This window comes from Schistocerca gregaria, chromosome 3 (genome assembly GCF_023897955.1).
Source record: "Schistocerca gregaria isolate iqSchGreg1 chromosome 3, iqSchGreg1.2, whole genome shotgun sequence".
NCBI classification, from domain to species: domain Eukaryota; kingdom Metazoa; phylum Arthropoda; class Insecta; order Orthoptera; family Acrididae; genus Schistocerca; species Schistocerca gregaria.
Window position 1 is genome coordinate 330,501,400 of NC_064922.1, and position 16,580 is coordinate 330,517,979.

At 40.4% G+C, this 16,580-nt stretch overlaps 1 protein-coding gene across 3 annotated transcripts in view; it reads left to right on the forward strand.

Moving 5' to 3' along the window:
• LOC126356197 (fas-binding factor 1) overlaps nt 1-8,446 on the forward strand; it is a 111,426-nt gene extending 102,980 nt beyond the window's left edge. For 2 of the 3 annotated variants that reach the window (XM_050006983.1, XM_050006984.1), the window contains exons 16-17: nt 7,302-7,430; nt 7,650-8,446. In XM_050006983.1, the coding sequence (XP_049862940.1) occupies nt 7,302-7,430; nt 7,650-7,772 (252 nt within the window). In that variant the 3' untranslated portion in view covers nt 7,773-8,446. The remainder of the gene's footprint in view (nt 1-7,301; nt 7,431-7,649) is intronic. The other variant, XM_050006985.1, reaches the window with a different exon arrangement.
• The last annotated feature ends 8,134 nt before the right edge of the window (nt 8,447-16,580 follow it).

The following is a 16,580-nucleotide window of genomic DNA, read 5'->3' on the forward strand; positions in this document are numbered from 1 at the left end:
CAGATATATTCCATGTGAACTGTAGCTTTCCTGTTCCTGGCCTCCTTTAACTGCATTCCAAGTCTGTCATTTCCATCAACTGAAGCCCTGACCCAAGAACTGCTTTTGCGACAAAGGTAGATGCATATTAAAGATTATAAATGTGCCGTGGCTGCACATACTTTTCCATTTATGCAGAAAATTGGCACAGTCAGCTGCTCACTGTTGTTTCTTGAATGATTATATGGTTGTTGGAGAGGAGCAGCAGCCTTTTCAGTAACTTCAACAGCCTGAATGATTGACTGATCTGGGCATGTCACATTAACTAATGTGACCTTGTCATGTTGGTATTGAAAACAACTGAAAGCAAGGGGAAACAATAGCCGTTCTCAAACTTTCTGGAAGATTAAAACTTTGTGCCGGACGTGAACTCAGGACCTTTGCCTTTCAAGTGCTCTACCAACTGAGTTACGCAAGCATGACATTGTCACATTGTTCAGTTTGTATACAAATTGAGCCTGGTGAACTTGCTGAAAATAAAGTACTCCAACAGCATGGAGTTGTCTTCAGCACTAATGGGGAAATATTATTTTGTAAACTGTGTAGAGCTGAAGATAGTGCAGATGAGCACTTTAATGTGCAACAACACAGCAATACCACCAAACACAGCAGATGAATGCTGTTATTTGAGTAGATGCGTCCATCTTCAGCTGTGCAATCATTCTTCAAGGACTTGCGTGAGATGATGATGCTGCTTTGCAACATCTTGTTGGATAAGCTGAAAAATCCACACTTCAGATACTTCTTGGAGAAGTATACAATACATCCACATTGAGAATCAAGTATTTATCCATGTGCTGTGAGGAGGTACCCAACAAAATACAAATTAGTGTTGCTGACCTGGGTGGCCATAGGTGTAATGACCAATTTGTGGGTGGGTGTGTGTTTCAAATGTTGTCATTAGTGTCCTAAAAGTTGGCAGCCTGGGCAGATGTTCTTTCTAACATGTGAAGCTCTCAAAAGAGTAAATAACTTGGCATTTGCCATTTTGTTTGGCAACTCTATGAAGCCACTGTGGCTGGACAATGTGAATAGAGACAACATTGTGCTGCTGGTAACGGATGATGCTTCTTAAATGAATATGAATATGAATAAAGGAACCAAAAGCTTTCAGATTCTCTACCCCCCAGTGTAGTGTACATCAATTGCCTTTCAGTGTGTTACACAGAACTGCATAAGAGGTGTGGTCAAATCAGCCTGATGTGGACAGATTAATTTCTTGTGGAAGAAAGAATCTGCGAGAGAGCTCTGCTATAAGTACAGAAATCAAATGAACAAGCATCTTCATGCCTCTGTCCTCTCAGCCTGTTCTTACACAATGAGGTTCTTGACTTAATAATGCTCAATATTACTGCACCAACTATGCCAAAATAAAGACACTCTTTTGTGAGCTTGATAGCAATGAATCAAGTACTATCAAAACAGTGAAAGAGGTCTTTACATGTACCTTGTCTGGAAACTTAGCATTGCATCAGTGCCAACTTTTCAGTCATATCAGTAGCTATCACATAACTGGAAGCTTCTGGTACCCAACTGTGTGACACCTTGGATGTTGGACCATCTATGTAGAGTGAGTTGGGTCAAGCTCATAGTCAAGTGGCTGACAAAGTGAACAACAAATTGCAAAGTTTTCTTGAGCAGAATCATGGGCATTCTATATTGTAATGTTGCACAAACACAATATTAGAATTCCCACCAACCAACTTTTAATTTGCTTCCATATAAAGGAAAATATAGACACACTGAATGACATTGTAATAATTAACACACACAAAATAAGGGGTTACACTAATGCAGAGTCTAACAGGAAGTGTTCCACAGTCACGGAAACATTAGAGTGATGGAGAGCTCGATGCACCAGTTTATATACAGCTGTTTGCACATGGCACAGCACTTGCTGCACTGTCTGTACCAATGTGTGGCAGCCTTCTAGGCCAGCTGTGGAGGTGCGTTGTTTAATTGTACACACTCACTGTATAGGATTACAACACTCCTTATCCCTTGGGGGGAAAACCGTCCACCATGAAGTGGGTGACCGCTACAGCAGGTGTTGAAATGGAGCTGGCATGGACAGGTGCATCGCTGACTCTCCCGCAAGAGACGGTAAGAGAGCACTGGTGATGAAGGCACCAAATGCCTGTCCACATCCAGTTAGGCACTTGGCACCAAAGGCAGCAGTGACAGGGGCCGCATAGATGGAGGCAGTCTGGTGCTGACTACTCTGTGCAGCAGCAGCATCTAGAATGAAGATGGTGCAAGCATTGAAGGGGACATGGGGTGCCACAGGGACAGTACAGACTGTGGAGGCAGCAGTGGGGTCTCTGGGATGTGGTTGGTTACATGTTGGTGCAGTGGGTCATAGTGTTGGGACACCAAGTCATCAGAAGTGTGCGTGATGCAGAGGCAGCAGCATCAGCAATGGTGAATGGTCACCAGTACTCACTTAAGGTTCCATCCAAACCCACGGGCCCAAAAGGCATAACCTGGATAGAACAGCTGCAAGTGGGTGCCAGCAGATGGCTGGGCATTGGCCAGAGCATGTGAAGCAACGTTACGGAGCTGGTGGCCATGAAGCAGCTCTGCTAGGCCACGGACACAGACTAGAGTGAAGCTATAGGACCTAAAGACCATAACATGGGCATCATTTGGAGAAGATTGTGTGATGTATTTTTTCATCTGGGTTTTGATAGTACAGACCAGCTGCTCCACCTCACCATTTGACTGAGGATGAAATGGAGAGGCCATAAGATGCCGAATGCCACACTTTACACAAAAATCTTCAAAATCCTGTGATACAAATTGTGGGCTGTTGTCCATCACAAGCATGTACGGTAATCCTTCCAAGGAAAAAATATTTGTGAGGGCTGTGACAGTAGCTGCCGTGGATGTGGACGGGCAATGAAGCACAAAAGGAAATTTTGAGGAATAGTTAACTACAACAAGCCTAAACGAGTTAAGGAAGGGACCAAAAAAATCAGCTTGAATACACTCCCAGGGCACTGGTGATGGGTAGGAAGGAGAGTGGGCCACCAGGAAAGACTGAGAAGGCTGACACCAGACACTTAGACAACACACGTTCTCACCTAAGATAACAGGCTCTCTGTAAATAATGTAACTGTTCTCCACATCGAATTAAATCCTTCCTCTCCTCTTATTGCCCTCTCCTGTTTCTTTGCTTTGTTCATCACTTTCGCCAGTAACTTTGTTCAGTTGTCTGTGCCAGTACTCACTGGGTAGACTGTTTTGGTTTTTATATTCTTATACTTTTAATCTTTGAATGTAATATAAGGTTTATTTACTCAGAGCTGTGTATTTTAATGTCGTTCATGATATTTATCAGTTTGGTTATCATTGAGAAACTTTAACTATTAACTGTATAACTTGCGCAGTAAAATATGTGAGTGTTTGTGTCATTCAGTCAGTGGGTTTAGGGATTTATTCTCATAACATTTGTAGGCGAAACATACAGTACATCATTACAGCATAATTCTTCCCTGAAGGAATTTTCACTCTGCAGTGGAGTGTGTGCTGATATGAAACTTTCAGGCGATTAAAACTGTGTGCCGGACCAGGACTCAAACCTGGGACGTATGCCTTTCCTGGGCAATTGCTCTACCGACTGAGCTACCTGTGCACAAGTCACGACCCACCTTTGTAAGGTGGAAATAAAGCTATGAGGACAGGGTGTGTGTCATGCTCGGGTAGCTCATTTGGTAGAGCAATTGCCCAGGAAAGGCAAAGGTCTCGGGCTCAAGTCAGAATCTGCCACACTTCTGCCAGAAAGTGTTTTTTTTTTTTTTTTTCTAAATGTATCAAACTGAAATGTAATTTGTGTTTTTCATTTAGATATATAGTCACAAAATGGACACACCTCGTTTGAATAACAAACTTTTTATGATAAAAGGTCTTTTTGAAGTTGTGTGGACTGCCTGTATAGTCTTAAGTTATCCGATGATGGCCTAAAAAGCTGAAAGATGGTTCACAATGGACTATAAAATAAATATTAACCTGGAACATAAATATAGCTCATTTCAGTTTTTAAAATATGATATTACTCTAATATTTGTCGTGCCACTGTTGGTCTACCCATCTTCTCATATTCATAACTTTTCTGCTTTATTTTATCTGTATTACTTAAATATAATTTGATCCAATAACTTTGATCATCTTATCTTTTGCTGCAATAACCGTTTCTCCATTTTTCAAACTCTCCGATAATTAATTGTCAGATATGCCACCAGTTACCTGTCCTTCCAACTTCTTTATTGCTGCAGACAGATGTGAAAAAATTGATTTGATGTAAATCAGGTCTTGCTTTAAATGTGTTTTCTAAACTGCCACTTCTGTGTCTTTAATGCAAGCTGCAAAATTGGCTTCAAAAGTGTCTAGGACCCAGAGCCACAGGGGGCATTAGGAGTAAGAGATCAATTATTAATACAGGGTCAATAACTTAAGGCTTTTCATTGAATGAAGCAAAAGGTGGTAATTTTGATAAATTTGTGGTAATTTACGTTGTTTTGCCGACTTAACTCAAAATTATCACAGGAAAAAAATGGGAAGATTTATCCAGATACCCCATCTGGTTGAAATAAAGCAAAATGTAGCAGTATATCTTTAAATGCAGCAACATGGACAAATAGTTTCAAAAATACCTTCAGTAGGAAGAAAGGTCATGCTGTCAAAATTATCAAACTTTTGTATTGTGTGTATCTATTTAACTGGTTTGAGGAGGATGTCAGCATATTCACACTCTCGGGTACTTCCGACATACTGTTTCAGCCATGCAACGTGGTGCTTGAGCTAAACATGTAATGAGCTTTAGGTTAGGCTAAAGTATTTTAATTGCTATTCCAGCCTTCATCATACATGGCTGGTGGTCTTGCGGTAGTGTTCTCGCTTCCCAAGCACGGGGTCCTGGGTTCAATTCCCAGCGGGGTCAGGGATTTTCACCTGCCTCGAGATGATTGGGTGTTGTTGTGTCATCATCATCATTCATCCTCATTATGGTCGGAGGAAGGCAATCACCTCCAATAGGACCTTGTCTAGTACAACAGTGCGGGTCTCCCGCATCATTCCCCTACACTCTGTTAAGGAGTATGGGACTTCATCATCATCATATATGGGGCAGCATTGCTTAACAACAATAGGACCATCTTTTATTTAAATGTATTGGCATGAGGTATATTGAATTCTACCAACATCAGCCAAGCCAAACTAGGGGGCTTGAGCTCACTAAGGATTTACAGACAATAACAAAATTCAGTGAATGTTGTGCACATTTGGCATAATTCATGTGGGGGAGAGAGAGGGGGGTGGAGGGAATCAGTAAATGGTACTATTATGTGAATTACAATTATGCTCCGAGGCCAAAAAATTGTGTAATATTCTTCTTCCTTTTTCTTTTTGTTATTATTTTCTTTAAATCATCGGTTTTCTGACTGGTTTCATGAAGCCTGTCCCGAATTCTCCTCTTGTACTAACCTCTTCATCTTAGACCCACTGAAAGAAGTGTTCATTTGCTTGTGACAGTAAGCGAAGGGAGCCAGTCCTCCTCCAGAGTTAAACCACCACAGACCTAGCTTTGTGCTGATGCCGAGAGTTGTGTGCTCAGTTGTTAGCTGTCTGTGCCATCTGAGTGCTGAATATATTGTCATGAGCATATTTATGTGGGTTCAGATGCTGTGTCTCCCATAGTTCAATTTGCATTATGAGTTAATTCACCTCACAGGGTTCTGTTCCCCAGTTGTTACCAAGTCACGATCGGCCTGTGAAGTACCTGCACTGCCATGCTGAGTGGTGGTGTTGTCATGCCTTCTGCAGAGAACCTCCTCATTCCTTTTGTTATCAGTCCACTAATTTTCAACATTCTTCTACAGCTCCACATCTCAAACACTTCAGCTTTCTTCCGTTCCAATTCTCCCACTGCCCAGGATTCACTAGCATACAATGCTTTGCTCCAAATATATATTCTCAAAAATTACTTCCTCAAATTAAAGCCTATTTTTAATACTAGTAGACTTCTCCCGGCCAGGAATGCCCTCGTTGCCTGTGCTAGTCCACTTTTTTATGCCCTCCTTGCCTCATCTGGTATGGGTTATTTTGGCAGAATTCTTTAACTTTGTCTACTTTGTGATCACCAGTTGTGATGTTAAGTTTCTCACTATTCTCATTTCAGCTACTTCTCACTACCTTCATCTTTCTTCGGCTTCCTCTCAATCTATATCCTTTACTCATTAGATTGTTCATTCCATTCAGTAGATCCTGTAAATCTTCACTTTCACTGAGGATAGCAATGTCACCAGTGAGTTTTATCATTGGTATCCTTTCATCCTGAATTTTCATCTCACTCTTGAACATTTCTTTTATTTCCACCAATGCTTCTTCAGTGTATAGATTGAACAGTAGAGGCAAAAGACTGCAATCACGGTCTTACACCCTTTTAATCCTGTTCTTTGTCTTCCAATCTTACTGTTCCGTCTTGGTTCTTGTATGTATTGTTTATTACCCATCTTTTCCTATATAACACCTGGCACCATTTTACATTGTCAAATGCTTTTTCCAGGCCAACAAATCCAATGAACATTTCTTAATACTTCTTCAGTCTTGCTTTCATGTCAACCACCATGTCAGAACTGCCTTTCTGGTACCGTTGCCTGTCCTAAAGTCACCTAACAGACCCTCAGTTTTCTTTTCCATTCTTCTGTATATCATTCTTGTTGGCAGCTTGGATGCATGAGCTGTTAAGCTGATTGTGTGATAATTCTTGCACTTATTCTTCTTAATTCTGTCTATCTTTGGAATTGTCGGGATGATATATTTATGAAAGTCTGATGGTACACTGCCAGTCTCATAGATTCTACACACCAACTTGAATAGTCATTTTGTTGCCACTTCCCTCAGTTAGTTTGGCAATTTTGGTGAAATGTTATCTGTCCTGTCTGCCTTATTTGATTCAGGTCTTCCAGAGCTCTTTTAAATTCTGACTATAATACTGGATCCTCTTTGTCTTTCATATCAACTCCAATTTCTTTTTCTATCACGTCATCAGACAAGTCCTCCTCGTCATTATAAATGTCTAAATTTGTGCAGTTATACAGTGAAATCCTAGAAATACGCATTCACTCCCAAAATGCCCAAAACATGCAACATGCTTTTGCAATGGATATCTGGGCCCTAGTTATAAGAAATAATTTGTGTTAAAAAATTTCCTTCATATATATTAAAACAGTTTCCATAAGTTATTGTTTCTTTCAATTTTATAGGAGAAGAGGAGCCTTGCTGAAGAACGCCTAAAGTTGCGCCAGACATATGCCCCAAAATTTTGTTCAAAATGCAAGATGCCTGTTGAAGCTGCTTCAGTGGATCATTCTCTCTCTTCTTTGCAAGACAATGTGAGTTTGTCATGTATAATCATTAGCCAGTTATATGCATCAAAGGATATGATGTTAACATATGCTTTCAAATCTATGATTCCAGGAATAAAAACTTTCAAGTGACCTTTTCTTTTTATTTTTATTATCTTTTGTTCCACATAAGTGGCCAGTGTTTGCTGTTTCCTTCAAAGTTCTGTTCTAATTATTCTAATGTAATAATCTAATCTTTTATTGTAGGTTGTGGACCCTAAAGTTATCATGATGAAGCTAATAGCTGAGAAGGATGGCGTACCTGCTGAAGAGAGACACACAGTCCTGTCAGCACTGCCATCTTTCCAGTCAGCAGACAAATATCACTGAAGTTACTTCAGAATGACAGAATTTGAGTTACATGTAATTTCTTTTTGTATGACTTTCATAAAGTGTGTTTAATAATGTGAAAAACAGCACCTTTGGTTTCCAAATGATAAAACTGATGGTTTAACTGTATATAATAGGTTGACCGTCCTTTTTTTTTTTTTATTCTTATGGTAAGAGATATATTGAAGTTCCACTGTTATATTTAATTTGTCTAAAGTGCCTACCCTGAAACTGTAATTTTTGCTACTTTCCAACAATCTCTTGGTAGTTTTTTTACAGCATTGATTCCATACCTCCACAATTGCAGCTGTCATTAATGCTGCAACCATTCCAAAAGTTTCTTATACTTAAGCACCTAGGTAAGCATATCTTGAGACATTAGTTCAGTAGCTTTTTCTACAATTTGTCTTGAGTAAATTGCATATGTGCAGGTGTTTCCAGTGACAGTTTCCTTCATTTGTGGCAAGTAATCAATGTGGTATGTTCTCAAAGCAAGATTACAACGTATTTCAAATATGCTAAAATATGTCTTTTTGATGAAATTTGCACTTTATTTTACACAGTTATAACACTATTTTCCTTTATAATTGTCACTGTATTCTAAGAGCCTTGTGAGGCAGAGTATTTAGTTGTAAATAAAATAGAAAGAAACTTCTACATGGGAAAAATATATTAAAAACAAAGATTCCAAGACTTACCAAGAGGGAAAGCGCCGGTAGATAGGCACAATGAATAAAACACACACACAGAATTTCGAGCTTTCGCAACCGGCGGCTGCTTCATCAGGAAAGAGGGAAGGAAAAGGAAAGATGAAAGGATGTGGGTTTTAAGGGAGAGGGTAAGGAGTCATTCCAATCCCGGGAGCGGAAAGACTTACCTTAGGGGGAAGAAAGGATAGGTATATACTCGCGCGCGCGTGCTCGCGCACACACACACACACACACACACACACACACACACACACACACACACACACACACACACACACCCACGCACGCACGCACACACACCCACACACACACACACACACACACACACACACACACACACACACACACACACCCATCCATACCCCTAAGGTAAGTCTTTCCGCTCCCGGGATTGGAATGACTCCTTACCCTCTCCCTTAAAACCCACATCCTTTCATCTTTCCTTTTCCTTCCCTCTTTCCTGACGAAGCAGCCGCCGGTTGCGAAAGCTCGAAATTCTGTGTGTGTGTTTGTGTGTTTTATTCATTGTGCCTATCTACCGGCGCTTTCCCTCTTGGTAAGTCTTGGAATCTTTGTTTTTAGAGTATTTAGTTGTGTATATTTATGGCAAAAATCCCTAATATCATTCTCTTTTTTTCAAGTTCTCCCTTAAAATGGCTAAAAGAAATATTCACTTGTTGTTAAGTTGGAACTATGGGTAGTGTTTCAGAACAGTCCAACAGAAACTGCTGAGGAGCTCCATTGTGTGTGGTGCAGTTTGAGGCCAATCACTATTACACAACAATAACACCCCGTTTGACACCCATGCTCTCTGTGTTTTGAACATCCCAAAAAGACTGCTGAGAGTCTGTATGTATCTTACAGAGTTTTATTGCAATCCTAGATCAATCCATAATCATTAACATCTCTTGCAATCCCAGTTCAGTAACAGTGATATTGTTTTTCACAGGCTCCTGCTTTTGAAATTTTTAACTGCAAACAGGGGCCCATAGTGCCACCACTGCATCTAGATTTCATCTGCCATCACAGTAGTGTAAAGTAATTCTTCATCCTCCAACTCATAGCAGGTGAGATAACCATAAGTCAACTAAATGCAAATTATTTTATGTTCATTTGTTAAGGTTTCTGACATCCTCCATGTACAGACCTTTTGAAAATCCAACTGGTCATTTACCATTCTATACAGTGCAGTTTGACTACTGTGTGGACTCATTTCATGCAGTTCCTCCACAGTTCAACAGTGATCATCTATTTGAATTTGTCTGTAAATGCATAAGTCACCTACTCCTGTGGTGTTGATGAATGTTTATTCTACATTTTTTAAAACTTTCTACAAAACTTTATCACAGGACATCATTTCTACCATGATGTGGCTTTTTACAGGCTTTTCAAGTTCCAGAATAGCAAGTAATAGCAGGAGAGTACACATATAAAGGTACTGAAATTTGCAAGCTTTCTGAGTCAGTGACTCCTTGTGGCAGAAGGGTTGAAGGGGAAGGAAGAGGGGCAAAGGAAAAGGACTGGTGAGGTTTAGGAAATGAGGAGAGTGTGGAAAAGTCACTCAGAACATTGGGTCAAGGGGGACTTACCAGACAGGATCTGGACAAGATTTGAAAACCTGAAAGCCTTTAGATAGAAGATTGGATAATATGTCAGACAGAGACTACTGACAAAACATTGTGTACAAGTTAATGAGTATGGAAATGTAAGTGTATTGCATGTGGTAGTGATGGTTGGGGGAGGGGGGAGATTGATAGACTAGTCAGAAAATAAGAAATATAGGAAACTTAAAGGGAGTCAAGAAAGGAATAGTTACTGGGAAGGAATGCTGAGACTGAAGAAATTAATGCAAACTAACACCAGGCAGGTGGCAAGAATCAAGGACATGTTGTAATGCCAGGTCCCACCTGCACAGTACTGAGAAATTGGTGTTCGGGGGAACAATCCAGATGAGCATGCTCTACAACATGATATTGTGTGTTGCCGTTATACACCCTCTGCTTATGTCCTTTCATCCTAGCCGTCCACCCCTGGTAGCTGAGTGGTCAGCACGGCGGAATTTCATGCCTAACGGCCTGGGTGCGATTCCCGGCTGGGTCGGATATTTTCTCCACTCAGGGACTGCGTGTTGTGTTGTCCTTATCATCATCATTTCATCCCCATCAACACGCAAGTCTAAAGACTTGCACCACGCGAACGGTCTACCTGACAGGTGGCGCTAACCACACGGCATTTCCATTTCATCCTAACTAATAACTTGATGGTAGTCATGCCAATATAAAAGGCCAAACAGTGTGTATTACATAACAGCTGACACATGACTTTTGTCTTTTCACAGGTTGCCCTCCCTTTGTTAGTATATATTTTGCCACTTACGAGATTCGTATGGAGGTGATAAGAGTGTGCATAGAGCAAGTCTTCCAGTGGGGTAGTCACAAAGGTGGGAGCCTAGCATAGGGAAATGGGTGCTGAAGGAGCATAGGGTCTGACAAAGATATTGCAGAGATTGGGAGGATGACTTGGCATATTAGAAAAAATTTCAGATGGAATGGACCTCATATCAGGGCATGATTTTAGGAAGTCAAGCCTTGTCAATGTAGCTGATTGATGCATTCAAGTCTAGGATAATGCTGAGTGACAAGAGGTATACTACTAAGCAGTAATCTGGTCGGTTCATAAACGTTCCTCTGGTGATTGAACATAGACAGGTACTTGATCTTTTTACGGAAGCTCTGCTAGGGTTGTTGGAACATGTTCCACTCAAGGTGCAATAGTGAATGTTTTATCAACATTATAGTGGACCTGCACACTTTGCACTTGCAGTGTAAATGCATTTGGGTGAAATCTTTGGTGAGAACTGGATAGGGCATAGTGGGCTGGTGGCATGGCATGCATGTTCCCCCGACTTGATTTGCACTCTGGCGTACAACATAGAGATCAAGATTCTGTCTCTGACAGGCACTGGGCAAAGAATGTGTTGATTTTTGAAGAAAGAAAAATCTAATGGGTAATGGGAATGTTTCAACTAATTTATCACCAGGCCCAGATGGAATCTTTCCAGCTTTATTGCAACAAGCAGGAGAGAGTTAAATTAGAATCCTGTGTAGGCTGTTTAGGGTTAGCCAGCAGCAGCAGTCATTCCTAATACTTGGAGGCCAAGGATATGTTACCGATCAGTCTGTCCTCCTTCCTTTTAAAGACAGTAAAAAAAAATGGTTAATATGCACATTAGGGAAAGGTGGCTAACAAATGTAGCTCAACATGTAATACAATTTGTATATCAGCCAAGCAAATCATGTGAAACAGTACTTCACCAACTTGTTGGTAAGGTGGAAAAAGCAGTGCGCTTTCAGGAAATTGCACTCTCCATATACCTGGATATCAAGGGGGCTTTTAGCAATACAACATTCAAATCCATGGTTAGAACTGCAGAAGAGCATGGTACTAAAATTCACTGTGTGTAAGTGGATTAAGACCATGTTGAGCAGAAGAAATTTAGAAGCCACCATGATGAATGAAAAAATGGTGATCAACGTCACCAGAGTGTCTGTAATGTGGGGTTTTGTCCACGCTACTGTGGAACCTAGTGGTGACTATGTACACCAAACATTAGGCAAAACTATTGTTGGGAACAGGATCTAAAGGTCAACCCCAAGAAAACTGTTGTAATACCATTTACGAGGATACATGTCTGGCACACATACTGGAATCTTAAGCTTCTGTATGAGACTATACAAGTAGAGTGGGTAGTGAAGTCTCTAGTGGTAACCTGGATGCAAAACTATCATGGTCCACCACATAAAACATATATATTTTAAGCCATAAGGTACTCTTTCAAGCTCTAGAAGAGTCTGTGGATAAGAACAGGGGTGTATACCCTAAAAGCATGTGCTGGATCTAAAACTATGATAATTTGTGGAGCTACAGTATGGTGGAACAAAGTAGAATAGAACATGGTGTTAAGGAACTTGGCAAGGTGCAGAGACTAGCCTGTTTAGCAGCAGATTCATGGCTTGGATGAAGACAATGCTAAACATGCCCCCATTACACCTGTGGGTTAATATGGAGGCAATGATAGGGGGGCTCTCCTGAATCCCACATCAGTATAACAATTGGAAATAGGGAGCAGTGGAAGAACGGACCACAACACTGGAGACATTCTAGTTCACTGACAATTCAAAAACAGATGAAGGTGCTGGAGCTGGGGTATACAAGGTACGGCGTAGACTAGTGAGGGAAATCTCTCTAGGGAAACTGGCCATGGCATTCCAGGTGAAAATATCCACTATAAGGTAGTGTGTGCAGGAGAATTTGTGTAGGAGCTACATAGATCATAGCATCTACATTTATTCAGACAGTCAAACAACTCTGAAATCTCTATCAGCCCCTGAAATATGCTCAAAGATCATTGCTGATGTCACAAAACTCTTGTGAGATTAGGAGAAAGCGGTAGGATAAACCTGCTGTGGTTTCCTGCTTACTCAGGAGTCAGTGGCAGTGAACAAGCTGACAGGATGCCAGGACATTGGTGACTAAAGACAGGGCAAGACCAACTAGTTCTCTTTAAGGGTAATGGTTGGTTTAAATCACAGGAAGTGAAACTGCACAAATCCTGCTTCAGTGTGGGCAATAGTGGGCTAGGATCACTGTTGTTTTTATCTCCTTGTTCAAACAGAATCAAATCAATGGTAAATAACTCTCATATCTTCTTGCAACTATGGCAGATCACCATCCTTGTCACATATTCATCTCTTTTCCCATACACAAACCCAAAACAACCAAGGAGGTTCTACTCCCTCTGGACTCTTTACAAAGGTTAATCAACACAGAATGACACAAAACAACAGTTATGTCTTTATGTATATGCTCAATTGTTGCATGTTATAAAGGAATTTGAGACAGACTGCACACATGTTGAATTTCATCTAGATCTATTGCAGTGCAGGTCCATGCTGTGACATTTCACATCTGGGAGTTGGTGTTTCCTAGTAGACCTGTTTTAATTTTCTGTATAGATAAAAAATCCAGAGGTGAACATGCAGGCCATTTCCTATTTCCTGAATGACCACTCCAATGATCTCCAAATGCTAGGTTAATTATCTGTGCAGAATGGATGGGTCATCACAATGGTGCTTTTTGTCCAGTTGGATGACTTTCTATAACTGCAGCGCCATATCTGTTAAGAGCTGTAGATACCTGTGGCTATTTAAGGTCTCATCAGTAAAACAGGGACCAAGGATGTGCATTTGTGGAAAATTCCAAACCGCAAGACTGCCCAAGATCATTGTCTAGCCACTTTTGTCAGCCTGTGTGGATTTTCAACTTTAGGTACTACCTGTTGTGAAGGTTGATGTTCTGGTTGATTGTAAATAAAATCTTGTATAGAAATGCTGCATCACTTGGTAGGGTTCATAGCTGTGATTTTGAGAACTGTAACCAATTTTATTTTGGAGGTCATGTCTACGAAGCTGTCGATGTAGCGGCAAATTAAATGGATGAAAAATCCATCGGAGTGTAATATTGACAGAACAGTCCTTTGACTGATCCCATTTGCTCATCTAAGCTGCCTCGTAACAAGTGAGCTGTGTCGCTGCTGCTAATATATTAGCTGCATTTCTCTCACCAGTTGCAGCTATTTTCTAGTGTCATACAATGTATTCTGTAAGTGTTAGTTTGACAGTCATAAACATTAAAAATTACTTGCATATGTTATAAAATTTGCCACATTGCCAGCTAAAATTTAGTTACAACTACACCTCAATATATTTAATTAGTCCAGATATATTCTGGGTGGTTTAGCTGTGTCACCTATTCCATGGAAAAAGAATTTGATTTTGTGTAAATATAAATTTTGTTAATTCACATTTAAAAAAAAATTATATATACAGAAAACATATTATACATTGAACCTTTCATAAACCCAATGTAATAATTTAACTTGAAACTTTACTATGTACAATGTTTTTAGTTTCTTGTCAAGGTGCAACAGTAAATGAAATCTTGAGGCAAACCCATTTCAGTGCAAGCTGTGGGAGATGAATAATGATGTCAAATCCAGTCTGCCTCCTAGTTTATTTCAACTGTCAGTGTGTGAAATTCATGGGATAAAGAGTATCACCCTTTCCCTTGTCACCTTAATCAAAATTATCCTGCTGAGAAACTGCTGTAATTGTGCTCTATGTTATAACTGAGTTATATTCCATGACCAGTGGAAATGCTGTGTGGCTAGGGCCTTCCATTGGGTAGACTGTTTGCCCGGTGCAAGTCTTTCGAGCTGACGCTACTTTGGCGACTTGCGTGTCAATGGTGATGAAATGATGATAAGGACCACACAACACCCTGTCCCTGAGCAGAGAAAATCTGGGCCCCCGCCGGGAAACAAACCTGGGCCATTAGGTATGACATTCTGTCACGCTCACTACTCAGCTACCAATAATAAGTTATGTGTGCATGAAGTATCATTGAAATTGCTTCAATTTCCTTTATCAGACCTAAACTTTGACACCATATTAGACTTTTCAAATGTTATATTGAACTGTTTCATCTCTCAACTTGTCCCACATCGGTGCAGTTACAAGTCTGCGCAGATGCAGATATCCAAGGCCATCATTATCTTGCATATAAAATCTGCATGGTTGCAGAAATCTGTCAGTTGTCTGGTCTGCAGTAAAAAAGTTAAAAGGCATCATTAATCTTATTACAAACTTTTCATAAAATTGTGTTACCTGTGGTCAGTGAATTGGCACCTCATGTCTGTTGTAATATTAGCTTAAAACTATGTCTGTCAGGATTCTTGGAGTGTTTGCAAAGCACAGGTCAAGCAGAAGTCTGTTTCTGTTCTTAGCTTCTGGCTATGACTGCTTTAGTAGCTTCTGATGAGCCTGTGCCTAGTGGCTGGGCATTACCAAGACCTTTCATGCCGTCTGTGAAGCACATTCTGACTGTTGCTATGAGTATGAGGTGAGCGATCTTGTAAGGCATGGCTGACAGATGCAAGGCTCTACAGTGTCAAAACATTTGATTGTTCCTGAAAGCAACAATGCTCCAGAGCGTGTCTGCCCATTTGACTGCTCACCACCAGGCATCTATTTTTCTAATTGAGCATGAATTGCTGTAAGATAAGACAAGTATTCACCTGATGGTCTCCTGTTAGTCTAAAGTTAAGTAATGCAAGCTAGAGCAAAATGGATGATCATTCTTGTGATTCTGAAAATGGCACACGGGTCAAAGAATGTTCTGGTGGGACAAAATTCATGGTCAATTGCAGCTTACAGTGACTCGAAATGCATAGTAAAAAGTATAAAAAGGAACATCTTGTTATGTGCATCCATGGACTTGAGGTTTCACATTCAGAAGCTAAAGGAATGAAAGAATGGAAAGTGCTGAACTGTGCTTCGAAAATGTTACCCAGTTTCATCATTAAATAAAATCAGTCAAAATAAGTGTCTGTAAAAATTTCTGAACGTGTCTTCACCTCAGCTCAGAATGGTGAGTATCCAGACTGCAAAAAGCAAGAAAACAATGACAATGAAGTATATGTTTAGATAAAGGAATGGTAAAGTAGTGCCTGCTGGTACTGCCAATTTCTAAGGAGTTTCCGGAATGTCAAATGACAGGATAACCTACCTAGCAATGAGGTTCAGTGAAAGAGGGATGTTGCCAAAGAGGAGTGGGTGAGGAAACAGGAAAGGATGCTGAGGACCTAACTATTGCCATTAAGAATGATATAATGAAATACAAATGTAGAGAGAGAGACAGAGAGAGAGAGAGCCATCACTGCAGAAGGAAGTCTACAAGAGATCATTTGCCTTCAGATCTCTCAGTCAATATAATGTTCAAGAGATTCTTTGAAAAAATAAAAAAAATAATGCTCCTTATCAAAATACACACATCAAAAAAAGTTTTGCATCACCTCGGTTCTGAGAGTTCCGGAACCTGTACAGAAAATTGGAACAGAGATCAACATAAACATCATTTCCACTGTTTTCATTGCTCATGAAAACCACACAGTGCATGTTGCACCACAATACAGCGAGACCTTCAAAGATGGTGGTCCAGATTGCTGTACACACCAGTACCACTAATACCCAGTAGCATG